The sequence below is a fragment of the Phoca vitulina genome, unplaced genomic scaffold, assembly GCF_004348235.1.
Source record: "Phoca vitulina isolate PV1807 unplaced genomic scaffold, GSC_HSeal_1.0 scaffold4, whole genome shotgun sequence".
In the NCBI taxonomy this organism is placed as follows: Eukaryota; Metazoa; Chordata; class Mammalia; order Carnivora; family Phocidae; genus Phoca; species Phoca vitulina.
The window spans coordinates 21,641,937-21,654,753 of NW_022589707.1; the positions used below are offsets into that span (position 1 = coordinate 21,641,937).

General features: G+C 37.9%; 1 protein-coding gene across 1 annotated transcript in view; it reads left to right on the forward strand.

Annotated features, from left to right (window-relative positions):
- AASS (aminoadipate-semialdehyde synthase) overlaps window positions 1-12,817 on the forward strand; it is a 70,917-nt gene that overhangs the window by 14,632 nt on the left and 43,468 nt on the right. Inside the window, exons 3-4 of the mRNA XM_032401685.1 lie at window positions 6,032-6,256; window positions 11,850-12,026. Of these exons, the coding sequence (XP_032257576.1) occupies window positions 6,032-6,256; window positions 11,850-12,026 (402 nt within the window). The remainder of the gene's footprint in view (window positions 1-6,031; window positions 6,257-11,849; window positions 12,027-12,817) is intronic.

Genomic DNA, 12,817 nt, shown 5'->3' on the forward strand with positions numbered 1-12,817 from the left:
GTTGCCGGTCGACCTTTCCAGCTCTGGCTTGCTTAGCCAAACTCTGATCACAAACTCCTAGCCCTGACCATCTCGGGCTGGCCATTCTCTTTGAGATGGGGCCTCCCCCCCCCCCCCCCCAGCAAACTGCTGCTCCTTGGCTACACTGTAACAGACCGAGAAGGTGTAAGAAATTTGGGCACCCTGAATATCAGCGACTCCTGAACTCCTGAGACCCTGCAGGGGCTGCGAGGCCAGTGTGAGCACTTATGCGGGAAAGGGGCCCAAGCAGACGCAGTTCGTTGCTACTCTGCCCGATTGAGTTGGGCTAAATGCCCTGACAACTTAGAGAAGTGATGTCCTTTTCAGACACTGATTTTAGGGGAGTGGGAGTGGAGTGGGGCCTGGGGAGAGGAAGAAAGGGACGAAGGGAGAGAGAGCGATCAGTAAGCTGAACAAAGGTGAACATTTTTTGATATTGTGGGTCATCAGTTATCAAAATGTGAGGAAGGTGTGGCTGTGATTATGCAGATGTAGCTTTTCATGGGACTGAGGGATCATTTACTCAGGCGGTAGCTTTCACATACTTTATGGTAAAAACAAAAGTCAACAGTAGCACTTTGCATGGATGTCTATATGTCTCTGCGTGTATATTTTGTCACTTGCACTCCCCCCCACCCCCTTTTCCGCATAGATGAGTGAATCTAGGGGTATATGACCTTCTGGCAGTGTAAACTTGTGCCATTCTGCAAAGTGAGTTAGGAGGACAGAGATTTAGGCCAACAACTTTCCCTAGTGCCTTTCCCACTCTCCAGAAAATCGTATTTGTTTTCAATCTCACTTGCTACTGGTGACAGCATTATCAGAACTTTATTTTGATTTATTTGCAATGGAATCCTCCTACCCACCCCCCTCTCCCCGTCCCAAGCTTTTAAGCTTTAACAGACCTTAACAGCTCAGGATTTTGGAAGTGATCTTTGGTATGTATGCAGTGCCCCTTTAACAGAAAAGTTGTCATTTTTCCAAATATTCTTTTATGAATTATCTCATAGAAATAACATTGCAAACTGTGGCAAGTTGGTGAGATCACAAAAAAATTCTATGGAATTAAGAAACTATACATTTGGCATGGGGAATAACATTATTACTGTTTTCATTGAATCTAAGATGCCATCCATTGTAAAATACATCCCTGTTTCAGGGATGCTAAAATGTGAAAAAGTGTGTCATAAATTTAATGAAATACAGTATTAAAATGGTAAGTTATCTATCTTGAACACCTAGGCCGGAAGGGTGAAGTTGAGGAGAGGGCTTACTGGGCTCCTTTTTGTTTTCCTTGACAAATGGAAAGAGGAAGGGGGTGGTCAGTGTGGAGCCACTGTGGGGCCTTACTACTGTGTAACAAAGAGAAGGAGAAGGTAGTGTTTTCTGCTAGTGGTGTGGTTGTGCTCACCCTTGAGGAGTAGGCAGGCTTGGGGCCTTCTTCGGTTCTTGACATTTATTGAGCATTAACGGCATGCAAGATACTACTCAGTACTTTATGCATATTAGCTCAGGTAAACTTCACAGTAGCCCTGAGAGGTAGATATTAATATGAATCCATTTTGCAGATGAGGCACAAAAAGGTCAAGTGATGTACCAAGGTCACAGAGTAAGCATTTATAGTTTAGCAAAAAGACAGATAAGCAGATAAACATTTTGGATTAGACTCCAATTTAAAATTAACTTTGCATTCCATCTCAATGATACTAAATTTGTGGGCTAAAGACCAGAAGAGTCATGGGTCTTAGATCTTCGGATGACTTTGAGTAGCTGCTTGAAAACATGAATATTCTTAGACCAGATTAATTAATATTAGTAGATTCCCCCTGCCCCAAGTTTACTGTTTTTGTTTGTTTTTTAACATATGGTTAACTGTTTTATAAGGAGTTTAATGTGGAAGCATTAAAAGAATGTACCTATGCAACAGGAAGTGAAAGTCTGGAGGATGATGTTGCTGCTTGCCCAAGCCTTGTCCTAGCCAGCCTTGGGGTTGAGAGGCATTTGGATCAGTTCTAGGCTATCACGAGGTGTTCTATTAATTTGGAACCCTTTTGGGCCTCTCCAGGATTATTATGGTCTGGAAACCAAGTATGTAGTGTGGGCCAAGACTCAATGCCATGGAGCTGTGGTCCTCTGCTCTTGAAGGTAGCTTTTCCTTAGATATAATCTTTTATAAATACATCTCACAAAATCTTCTCTGGTTCCTTTATGTGATTTAGGATGGTGATATACTCAGTGATCATGGTTTATTTCATAGTAACTGAAAGAAAATGGGGGGTATGTATGGAATTCTAGGCTTGCTCTATCATCTTTATCTCTAATGACCATTTTCCTGTTCACTTCTTTGAAAAGGTTAGAAAATACCAAGAACATTTAAGGGTGTCCTCCCTCTGCCCCATTCTCATGTATACATTGCAAAGATAGGTAATTTGTAAATTAAAAGAAGTTCTTAAGTCTTTTTCCCATTGAAAGATGGAAAGAGAGGTACGGTGGTTATCGTAGAATATGTTCTATCGCTAAGTCCATCCACTCATTGTCCTCCTATCTCAGTACATGTCTGTGCAATTCACTATAATACTCCTGTGACTTTTTAGAGTTATTTCAAATTCCTGATTAAAAATGTATACTTTAGTGCTGTTCTTGGTTTACAAAAACAGAGAAGAATCTTTTAAATTTCATTTTTATGATAGTAGGAACATTGGCATTTTATATGTTGAAGGAAAAAGACTGTTTAGAAATTGTCAGGGGAAGGGTCTTATTTCCCTCCGCTGACTATGTGACACTTCTCTTCCTACCCTTTCTCTTCTCCTGTTCCTCCTCCTTATTTTCCCTAATTCTTTCTTTGTCTCTTCATGTCCTTTTCTTGCTTTCCCACCTCCTCCTTGCTCATCCTACAGGCTGTCATTAGCACTGTCAAGTGGTCTCACTAGAGCCAGCAGGTAAGCCAGGGGTCTTCCTGCTTTGTTTCACTGAAAGCATTGTCAGAAATATACCTCAGGTTTACTTCCTGATATTCTTGGAAAAGCCCACAAAATTCAGGACAGGGAAATCCAAAACAGCCCACCTGGGCATTTCCATGAAGTACCAGACACCTGCCGTGCCCTATCTAAGAGCAATTAAGAAATTCTCACTACTGCAGATTTCTTGATGACCTTAGAATGAAATGAATTGTGGGCCTGGAAGGTTCCATGTTGAGGCCAGATTTTGAAGTTCAGGCAATTACTAGCACAGTAATACCTGCTACAATTAAATATCTTGTTCTAAGCACCCAGAAACCTAGAATTTACCTTGGCAGTGACTCAGGAAGGATTTTCAGTGGCACATAGGAAAGGGATCGATAGAAGCACTCCATGCTGGGGAGATAACTGATCACTTACTCTATTAAAGTTGATGCCATATGAATCTAATTTATTTCTAAAATGAGCTGGCAGCAGTAAGATACATCAGATCTACATGGTGTGGATCTGTAGGCTTCGGCGAAGAGAAAAATCCTGAGTGTTAAATATTAACTTAGGAATCCTGCTTCTGCTTAGAAGCAACAGCTCTAGGCAGATTCCAGTTCAGTTTTTTCACCTGTAAAATGAAGAAAATAATAGTATCTACTTATTAAGATTTTTGCAAGGAGGAAATGAAATAATGTCTGGAAAGTGTTCAGCATAGTGTTTGGCATATAAGGTTAAATCAATGGTAATTATTGTTACATTTATTTAAAAACAAAGTTAGAATTATGATTTGAGAATTCCCTACAAAAAGTGAAAGTGAAAGCAGCTTCCCAAAGAAACTTCAGAGGATCACTCCCTGCTACGCTTCTTTTCTAGTCTACAGAAAGTCTGCCTTTGCAGATACATATGTGTGTATTATATGTGTGTATGTGTCTGTGTCTCCTCCCACACCATATCCCCTACCCCAGACAAGGGAGGTAAGGAAGAAGTGGAGGGATGGTCACTGAGTAAGGTGAGGCTGTGATTATAAATCAAGTTTGGGCTGAGGAGAGACACTAAATTATCTGAACGTCTTCCCTCATATTGGCTCCAAGAATTGCTACTAAGAATAGAGGATGCAGGGTCATTTCGTCACCTATGGTATGTGAAATAGGCCCTGTGGGGAAGATGGGACCCTTTCTAGGCTCATTTGTGTGTTCAAAAAAACTCACTTGTCTTTGGAATTGGTTTTATTTGAGAACCGTAGGGATTTAAGTCCTATGGGATTGTTGCAGTTTTTCCTTTGGTTTGGGGGAGAATAAGTGCTATGGACTTGGGCTTGAGTTTGGGCCTAATATAATCTCTTTTAAAAACAAAACTGTATAGGGGCGCGTGGGTGGCTTGTGTCCGACTCTTGACTTCTGCTGAGGTCATGATCTCAGGGTAGTGAGAGAAAGCGCTGTGTTGAGCTCTGTGCTGAGTATGGAGGCTGCTTGGCATTCTCTTTCTCCCTCTGCTCCTCCCCACTGCTCACACATGCTCTTTCTCTTTTTTTCTCTCTCTCTCTCAAAAAAGAATTTTAAAAACAAAACTGTATAAATAAACCAAAAATTAGATAGAGTATATAGCAGTCTTTTACTAAAATATTGCTCATCAGTATTTTGGCCAAGTGAAAAAGCCTGAGTTGGTTTCATCAGCATGTTCGCTTGCTGTGTGCATTATTTTTCTTACGTCCCTCTTTCTAAAGGCTTCTTAGCTGATCTCCTTGCTGTTAGCTTTGTTCTTTTAGTCTGTTGTGTTGTGAGTTGACCTATACATTTTCTATTTCAAGTGTTAAGTAGTTGCTCCCTGGAAATGTACTTGTATGTGCCACTGTTGAGACAAAACTTCCCCATCTGTGAAGTGGGTCTGATTTAGAAGATTGCAGTCTGATGTAGCAGAAATGTATTCATAAGAATTTTGATGTATGTTAGCAGTGATTGGTAGGAAATTTCTAGAAAGTGTGAAATTCAGTCTCTATATTTTGATGCCAACCTTAAACATAAAAACTAAGGCTTAGCATTGAAATGATCCATAAATTATCGTCTGAAATTGCCAAGTGTATGTAACTATTTGAAGAGGGACAGAGTATTGTTTGATATTTATGCTTTAAAAATCTATATAAAATTTACTCTATGCTGGCACATAGTAAGCCTCTTGTAAACATTTCTTGATTGAATAAATTAGTGGAATTATGCAATCTGGAATAGCAGCTAGAAAACTGGTTGAGACAGGTCTGGGTTTAATATCATAGCAGGAGGAAGTGGTATGGAGAGGAAACCCTGAAAAGGGGAACAGCATGTTTATATCAACAAAAGGTTCAGGGAGGGTTAGGACAGTGCTTCTTAACCTTTTAACACCTGTCATGGAGAAGCATGTTTGTTTTGTTTTCTTAAATTTCCCATCTGCCAGGACCAATACTTTCATAAAATTCAGTGACAATGAATTACAGAAAAATGGTCATGTGATATAAAGGTTTCCAAGCGCTTACTTTCTATTTCTGTGCATAGCTCATCCAGGACCAGTAAAAAGCAGGTCACCGACTACCAACAGGCTGCCAAACATACTTTGAGTAGCACCAGTTTAGGGAATGGTCAGAGATGAAACTCCAAAGAGATTGGAGCTGGATTGTCAAGAATCTTGCACACGATTAAAGGATTCCAACCTTTATGCCATCAAAATTGGCATAAATTATCTTCCTGTATTTGCATTGTAGGTTAACATGCTTAAAACTTTTGTGCCGAATACGTTTGATGAAACATGTATTTAAAAAACTCTTTCGGCTTAGCAGATACTGGCTAGTGTCCTATAATTTGCTCAGTACTTTTTTTTTTTATTATTTTGGAAATAAATAACCTCACTAGTGGAAATTTGGGTTTGTTGGGTAAAGAAGCACCTGATGTCACCCAAGGTTTCCCTCCTCTTTTCTCTATCTTGTATCTGTTACATCTGAGTTGGTTGGATTTTACAGCCGATTTCTCAGGAGACCAGAACTGATCTGTGAGCCCTCCTGCCTTTTGTTGTCCTGTTCTCTTATGATGTCTTTACAGTCACCAGGTTTTAAGATGCTGCGAGTACAAAGGACCAAACTGGGCAGGCTGGGGCTCAGCTTCTCCAAAGGGCTTCACCACAAAGCGGTGGTGGCCCTGAGGCGGGAGGATGTGAATGCCTGGGAGAGAAGAGCACCTCTGGCTCCCCGGCACATCAAAGGCATCGCCAACCTGGGATACAAAGTCCTAATACAGCCTTCCAATCGGCGGGCCATTCACGACAAGGTAAATAGTTCTAATTTTTTTAAATATGTGGGAATAAAATGAAAATGAAGGAGCATCTGAATAAAAATGTATATGAAATCAAGGAGCATCTGAGTAAAAATAAAATGATTGCCAGTGTCATTTAAACGCCACATGACAATATTCCTTTCTCTTGATTATAACGAGATATCTAGTTAGAATTTGTACTTGAGTCCAGAATTTAGTCAATTAAGTATTATTTTCACTCCATTCCATGCTTTCTGCAGCTGAGGGATGGAGGGATTGCCTTTAGAACAAGGTAATGTCCTTTTGTCATTGTCTCCATGTGCAACCCTGGTTCTGGGACTGGGGAGACTAAGGCCACTAAGACATTACTGCATTTCCTAGGAATAAATCATTCTCCTGCATAACCATCATCCTGAAAAATTAGTAATTCCATAATACCATCTCACATAGCCCGTTTTAAATTCCCCATTCTCTCAAATATCTTTATGGTCTTTTATTTTAATTGAGGCTTACTTAAGGTTCGTTGCATATATTGTTATGTCTCTAGTTCTTTTAATCTAGAACAGCACACCCTTTTGATTTGTTTGTTCCTAGGACACTGACTCCTTTTTAAGAGTCCAGATTAGTTGACTTGTAGAATGGTCTGCTTCTGGGTGTTATCAGTCTGAGTTTTATCCTGGTGATTAGATTCAGGTTAAAACACTTTTGATATAAATATTATCCAATGGTGTATTTTCTTCCCACTCTATCACATCAGAGACAGAAAATACCAGGTTGTCCCAAGGTTAGGAATTCGTGGTCACTTGGCTCAGGTAGTTGCCACCAGATCTCTCCATTGTCTAAGTACCTTTTTCCCTTTGTAATTACTGAGTCATCTGTGGGGTGATGTTTTGAGACCTGTGAATCTTCTGTTTGTTTCTCAACTACCTTTTGTTAAAGATATTAGCATATGTTGATAATCTTTGCCTGAGTCATTTTTTATACATGGGAAGCTTGCAAAGTGATGATTTTTCTGATTTTATCGCTCTTCTAAGTTTACTTGCTGATTTTCTTCTATAGAAAAGACATTTCCCTTAGTTTCTCTTTTCTCTCTTGCTCTTTTGAGTATCATTACAGTTGCATGGGCCTTTTTCATTTAATGTATGATAATCTATTAACCATTTTTTTTTTAAATGTCTCAGTTATCCCAGATTTGAGATAGAGGGTTCCTTTAAGGGTGCTCCTATGTCCTTTGGAGTACTTTTATCTTTCAGCTTTCTTGTTTTCTGAAGCAACAAATGGTCTTAGTCTTACTTGTGCTTTTCTTGCCCCACACCTGGAATTAGCCATCTGTCTCATCAGGGAGCCCTGATTTCTTTCAGTATATAGAAACCAAGATCTGATATCTGGTTGTAGGTGTGCTTATTTTTACTGGGATATTGTGGCTTTTAGCACTTTTAGTGAACAGAGCTAAGAAACACACAGATTACACATACATATATATACATATATATTATTTAATATTATTCAATCATGAATCAATACTGATATTTCCAATTAAAATTTTTGACATTGCAGGTTTTTCTTACCTCTAAAATTTTATATTTGCCTCTGTTTTCTACAGCAGTGAAAATTTTAATTCTTTATAATATTAATGCATGTTTTTTGCTTTATCCTATATTATACATAAAATAGCTTTGGAATCATACTGTTACTATAACTAATAGTAAACCTATAAATGCTAAGTGAGTAGATCTTACAAGTTCTTATGTAACTATGCATGGTGACAGATGTTAACTAGATTTATTGTGGTGATCATTTTGCAGTACATACAAATATCAATTATTATGTTGTATACGTGAAACTATATAATGTATGTCAGTTATACCTCAATAAAAAAATAAACCTATTAAATGGAGTTTAATATTTTTGAGTAAAAAAAGTCTTTTTGGTTTTAGAATATATCTTAAAGAATATTCAGATTGCTGTATTCAAGTTATTTGAATTATTCTTTCTGTGTAGTTACATTGTCAATGTGATATACAGTTGGATTTATCTATGTTTTTTCTATACATTTTAAAGGTTGCTTTTAAATCCTTTTTGATTTAATTATATTTTTAAAATAAGTGAAACATAAGTTTCAAAGATTAAAACTGTGTAAAATGATACAGTGCAGAGAAGTCTTCCTCTTATCTTAATCCCTTACATCCTATTCCCACCCACTCCATAGGTTACTATCGTCCTTAGTTTCTTTTTTTTAATTTAATTTTATTATGTTATGTTAGTCACCATACAATACATCATTAGTTTTTGATGTAGTGTTCCATGATTCATTGTTTTTGTATAATAGCCAGTGCTCCATGCAGTACGTGCCCTCTTTAATACCCATCACCAGGCTAACCCATCCCCCCACCCCCCTCTCCTCTAAAACCCTCAGTTTGTTTCTTGGAGTCCATAGTCTCTCATGGTTCGTCTCCCCCTCCGATTCCCCCCTTCATTTTCCCCTTCCTTCTCCTAATGTCCTCCATGCTATTCCTTATGTTCCACAAATAAGTGAAACCATATGATAATTGACTTTCTCTGCTTGACTTATTTCACTTAGCATAATCTCCTCCAGTCCCAACCATGTTGATGTAAAAGTTAGGTATTCATCCTTTCTGATGGCTGAGTAATATTCCATTGTATCTATGGACCACGTCTTCTTTATCCATTCGTCTGTTGAAGGGCGTCTTGGCTCTTTCCACAGTTTGGCTATTGCGGACATTGCTGCTATGAACATTGGGGTACATATGGCCCTTCTTTTCACTACATCTGTGTCTTTGGGGTAAATACCCAGGAGTGCAATTGCTGGGTCATAAGGTAGCTCTATTTTTAATTTTTTGAGGCACCTCCACACTGTTTTCCAAAGTGGCTGTACCAACTTGCATTCCCACCAACAGTGTAAGAGGGTTGCCCTTTCTCCACAACCCCTCCAACATTTGTTGTTCCTTGCTTTGTCAATTTTCGCCATTCTAACTGGTGTAAGGTGGTATCTCAGTGTGGTTTTGATTTGAATTTCTCTGGTGGCTAATGATGATGAACATTTTTTCATGTGTCTGTTAGCCATTTGTATGTCTTCTTTGGAGAAGTGTCTGTTCATGTCTTCTGCCCATTTTTTGACTTGATTATTTGTTTTTTGGGTGTTGAGTTTGAGAAGTTCTTTATAGATCTTGGATACCAGCCCTTTTTCTGTAGTGTCATTTGCAAATATCTTCTCCCATTCTGTTGGTTGCCTCTTTGTTTTGTTGACTGTTTTCTTTGCTGTGCAGAAGCTTTTTATCTTGATGAAGTCCCAAAAGTGTCTTTGCTACCCAGAGCGATCTATACCTTCAATGCCATCCCGATCAAAATTCCAATGACATTTTTCAAAGTGCTGGAACAAACAATCCTAAAATTTGTATGGAATCAGAAAAGACCCCGAATCGCCAAGGAAGTGTTGAAAAAGAAAAACAAAGCTGGGGGCATCACGTTGCCCAATTTCAAGCTATATTACAAAGCTGTAATCATCAAAACAGTATGGTACTGTCACAAAAATGGACGTATAGACCAATGGAACAGAATAGAGAGCCCAGATATGGACCCTCAACTCTATCGTCAAATAATCTTCGACAAAGCAGGAAAAAATACGCAATGGAAGAAAGTGTCTTCAATAAATGGTGCTGGGAAAATTGGACAGCCACATGCAGAAGAATGAATATGTGACCATTCTCTACCACCATACACAAAGATAAGCTCAAAATGGATGAAAGGCCTCAATGTGAGACAGGAATCCATCAAAATCCTAGAGGAGAACATAGGCAGTAACCTCTTTGACATCGGCCACAGCAACTTCTTTCAAGATACATCTCGTCATTAGTTTCTGATCGATTATGCCTATGTTTCTTTCTGTAAAAATGAGCGTGTGTGTGTGTGTGTGTGTGTGTGTGTATCCTTAGTTCCCCCTTAGTCTTACATAAAAGGTTGTAAACTATACATACTCTATTGTACCTTGTTTGTTTAGTCAACAACATACCCTGGAACTCACTCCTTGTCTGTTCATGGAGATCTGCTTCATTCTATTTAATGGCTGTGTTTTAATTACTCTGTCATCATTACTCCATCATTTGTGATTTATTTAACCAGTCTACTATAAATGGACAAATAGATTACTTTCAAAGAAACCAGGTATGAATCACATTTTCATCCTTGTAGTGTCTATCCATCTATAGTTTCCTTTAAAGTAGATTCCTAACTGGATTCGTCTTATTTTATTCAACTGCTACTTTTGATGCTCCTTTAATTCTGCCTGGATCATGCTAACCCTTTATTTAGAAATCTGAAATGACTTTCTATTGCCTCCATGTACTAGCTATTCAATCTCAGTTAAATGTGTAAACCTCAGGTTTCCCATTGATAAAATGGCCATAATAATAATACCTACTTCATGGGAGTTTTAAGAAAATTAAATGAGATAATTCCTGAAAAGAGCTCAGTAAAGCAAGTACTAATTTATTAATAAATGTTGATTTTTATTTTTTATCCAATAAAGATCATATTCACCATGATAATATTTAGTCTACTTTTCCAAATTGATTTATCCATTATGCCCTAAACATCTCCTTACTTTCCTGCCTCCATATTTGTATATATTTCTTCAGTACTTTCTACTGATATTACCACCTTGCATTTCCCATCTCCATCTCTCCAAATCCTACCTAGCACTCTGAGAAACGAACTGAGGGTTTTAGAGGGGAGGGGTGTGGGGTGAATGGGTTGGCCCAGTGATGGGTATTAAGGAGGGCACGTATTGAATGGAGCACTGGGTGTTATACGCAAACAATGAATCATGGAACACTACATCAAAAACTAATATGTAATGAATGGTGACTAACATAACATAATAAAATAAAATTAAAAAAAATCCTACCTAGCCTATTAGATTACTTTAAAGTTTCATATTTCCTTGATAATCTCACCCAGGAATTATCTCAATATCCATTAAACTAATGTATCACTTAGCTTCTGCTGTTCATAATTCTTTTGAATTCAGCCTCACTTACTATGCTCCTGACTTCTTTTTACTGTATCTTGTGAGCTTCTTTATAGGAGGGATGTTGTCTGCCTTTTTAGTTTTTTATCATCTCATCTCTAGCACAGTCCACTGGACAGAGTGGGGCAGTAATAAATACTAATTGAACCAAAAAAAAAAAGCAAAGTAAATATTGCAGATATATGCCTTTCTTTTAAAAATACACCTGAGTAATAAATTACTATTTTGCCTTTAGCATTTCAGTACATTGTTGATACAAAATACACATTTCACAAATATTTTTAAATCATATGTGCTAGTGGTTATGATCAAACTATTAACTGCTCTTAAATAGGAGTAGGTGGTAAATTTTCTAAGTTTTTTTTTTTGCTATAAAGTCAAACTTGTTAAATTAATCTTTAGCCAGAAAGTAAAAATATTAGAAGTAATTATTACTTGTTCTAATCCATACAGATTTTATGCCGCCAAAAGATAATGCTTTTAATTGCTATACTTATTTATTAAAGAAAATAAGAATCAACAAATTAGGGAAATAACTTTTAACCCAAATTGCATTCCCAGGAATATGTCAAAGCTGGTGGCATTCTTCAGGAGGATATTTCTGAAGCTTGTCTAATTTTGGGAGTTAAAAGACCCCCAGAGGAAAAATTAATGTCTAAGAAGACTTACGCATTCTTCTCCCACACAATAAAGGCTCAGGAGGCCAATATGGGTTTGCTGGATGAGATTCTGAGACAGGTAATTAGTGACCAGTAGTCATAAATGTTAACATAGAAACAATTTTTCTTTCGACTTTTAAATGTCAAGTGGAGTTTTAGTTTTCTTTCAGCGTCTAGGAAGTACATCATGTTATTCACCTCAATAGGAAAGGTGATCTGTGAGTTAGTGCTTGAATAGTTCTGCAGCTCTTCGGGCTCCTCTGCTGTGCTAGTTTGGAATTTGTAATGAGAAGCCAAGCATTTCATTCCTTTTGTACTGCAATGGAAAAAAATGGTAGAAGTGTTTCTCCCCCAAACGATTAGCACTTTATGAGTCCAATTGCTCAGATATTCCCAAGTAGAATTGAGAGCTAAAAAGAGCCTCAGGGATCATATAATCCACCTCCCTCATTTTTCAGATGGAGCCCAGAGAGGTGAAGTGACTCGACCGAGGTTGCCCAGCTCTGTAGTGCCAGAACTGGACTGGAGATTATTTTTACATTTATTAACATTCATGAGGGAAGAAATCATTTTTTGAGTTATAAGTACTATACAAAAACTATCAGCTGTTTAAAATACAGAGTACTCATTCAACAAATATTTACTGAGTGTCTGCAATGTGCCTGACCCTCTTCACTGCAATGGCAATAAAGTAACTGTCTTCACAGAGCTTACATTCTAGTGGGAGGAGACAGATGATAAATATATAAATAAGATATCTGTCACTTAGAGATATGTGTGATGGACATAAATATGATACAGAAGGGAAAAAAGGGGTTCTGGGCACTGTGGGTGGTGACAGTAGTTTAAATAGGATGATCAGGGAGAGCC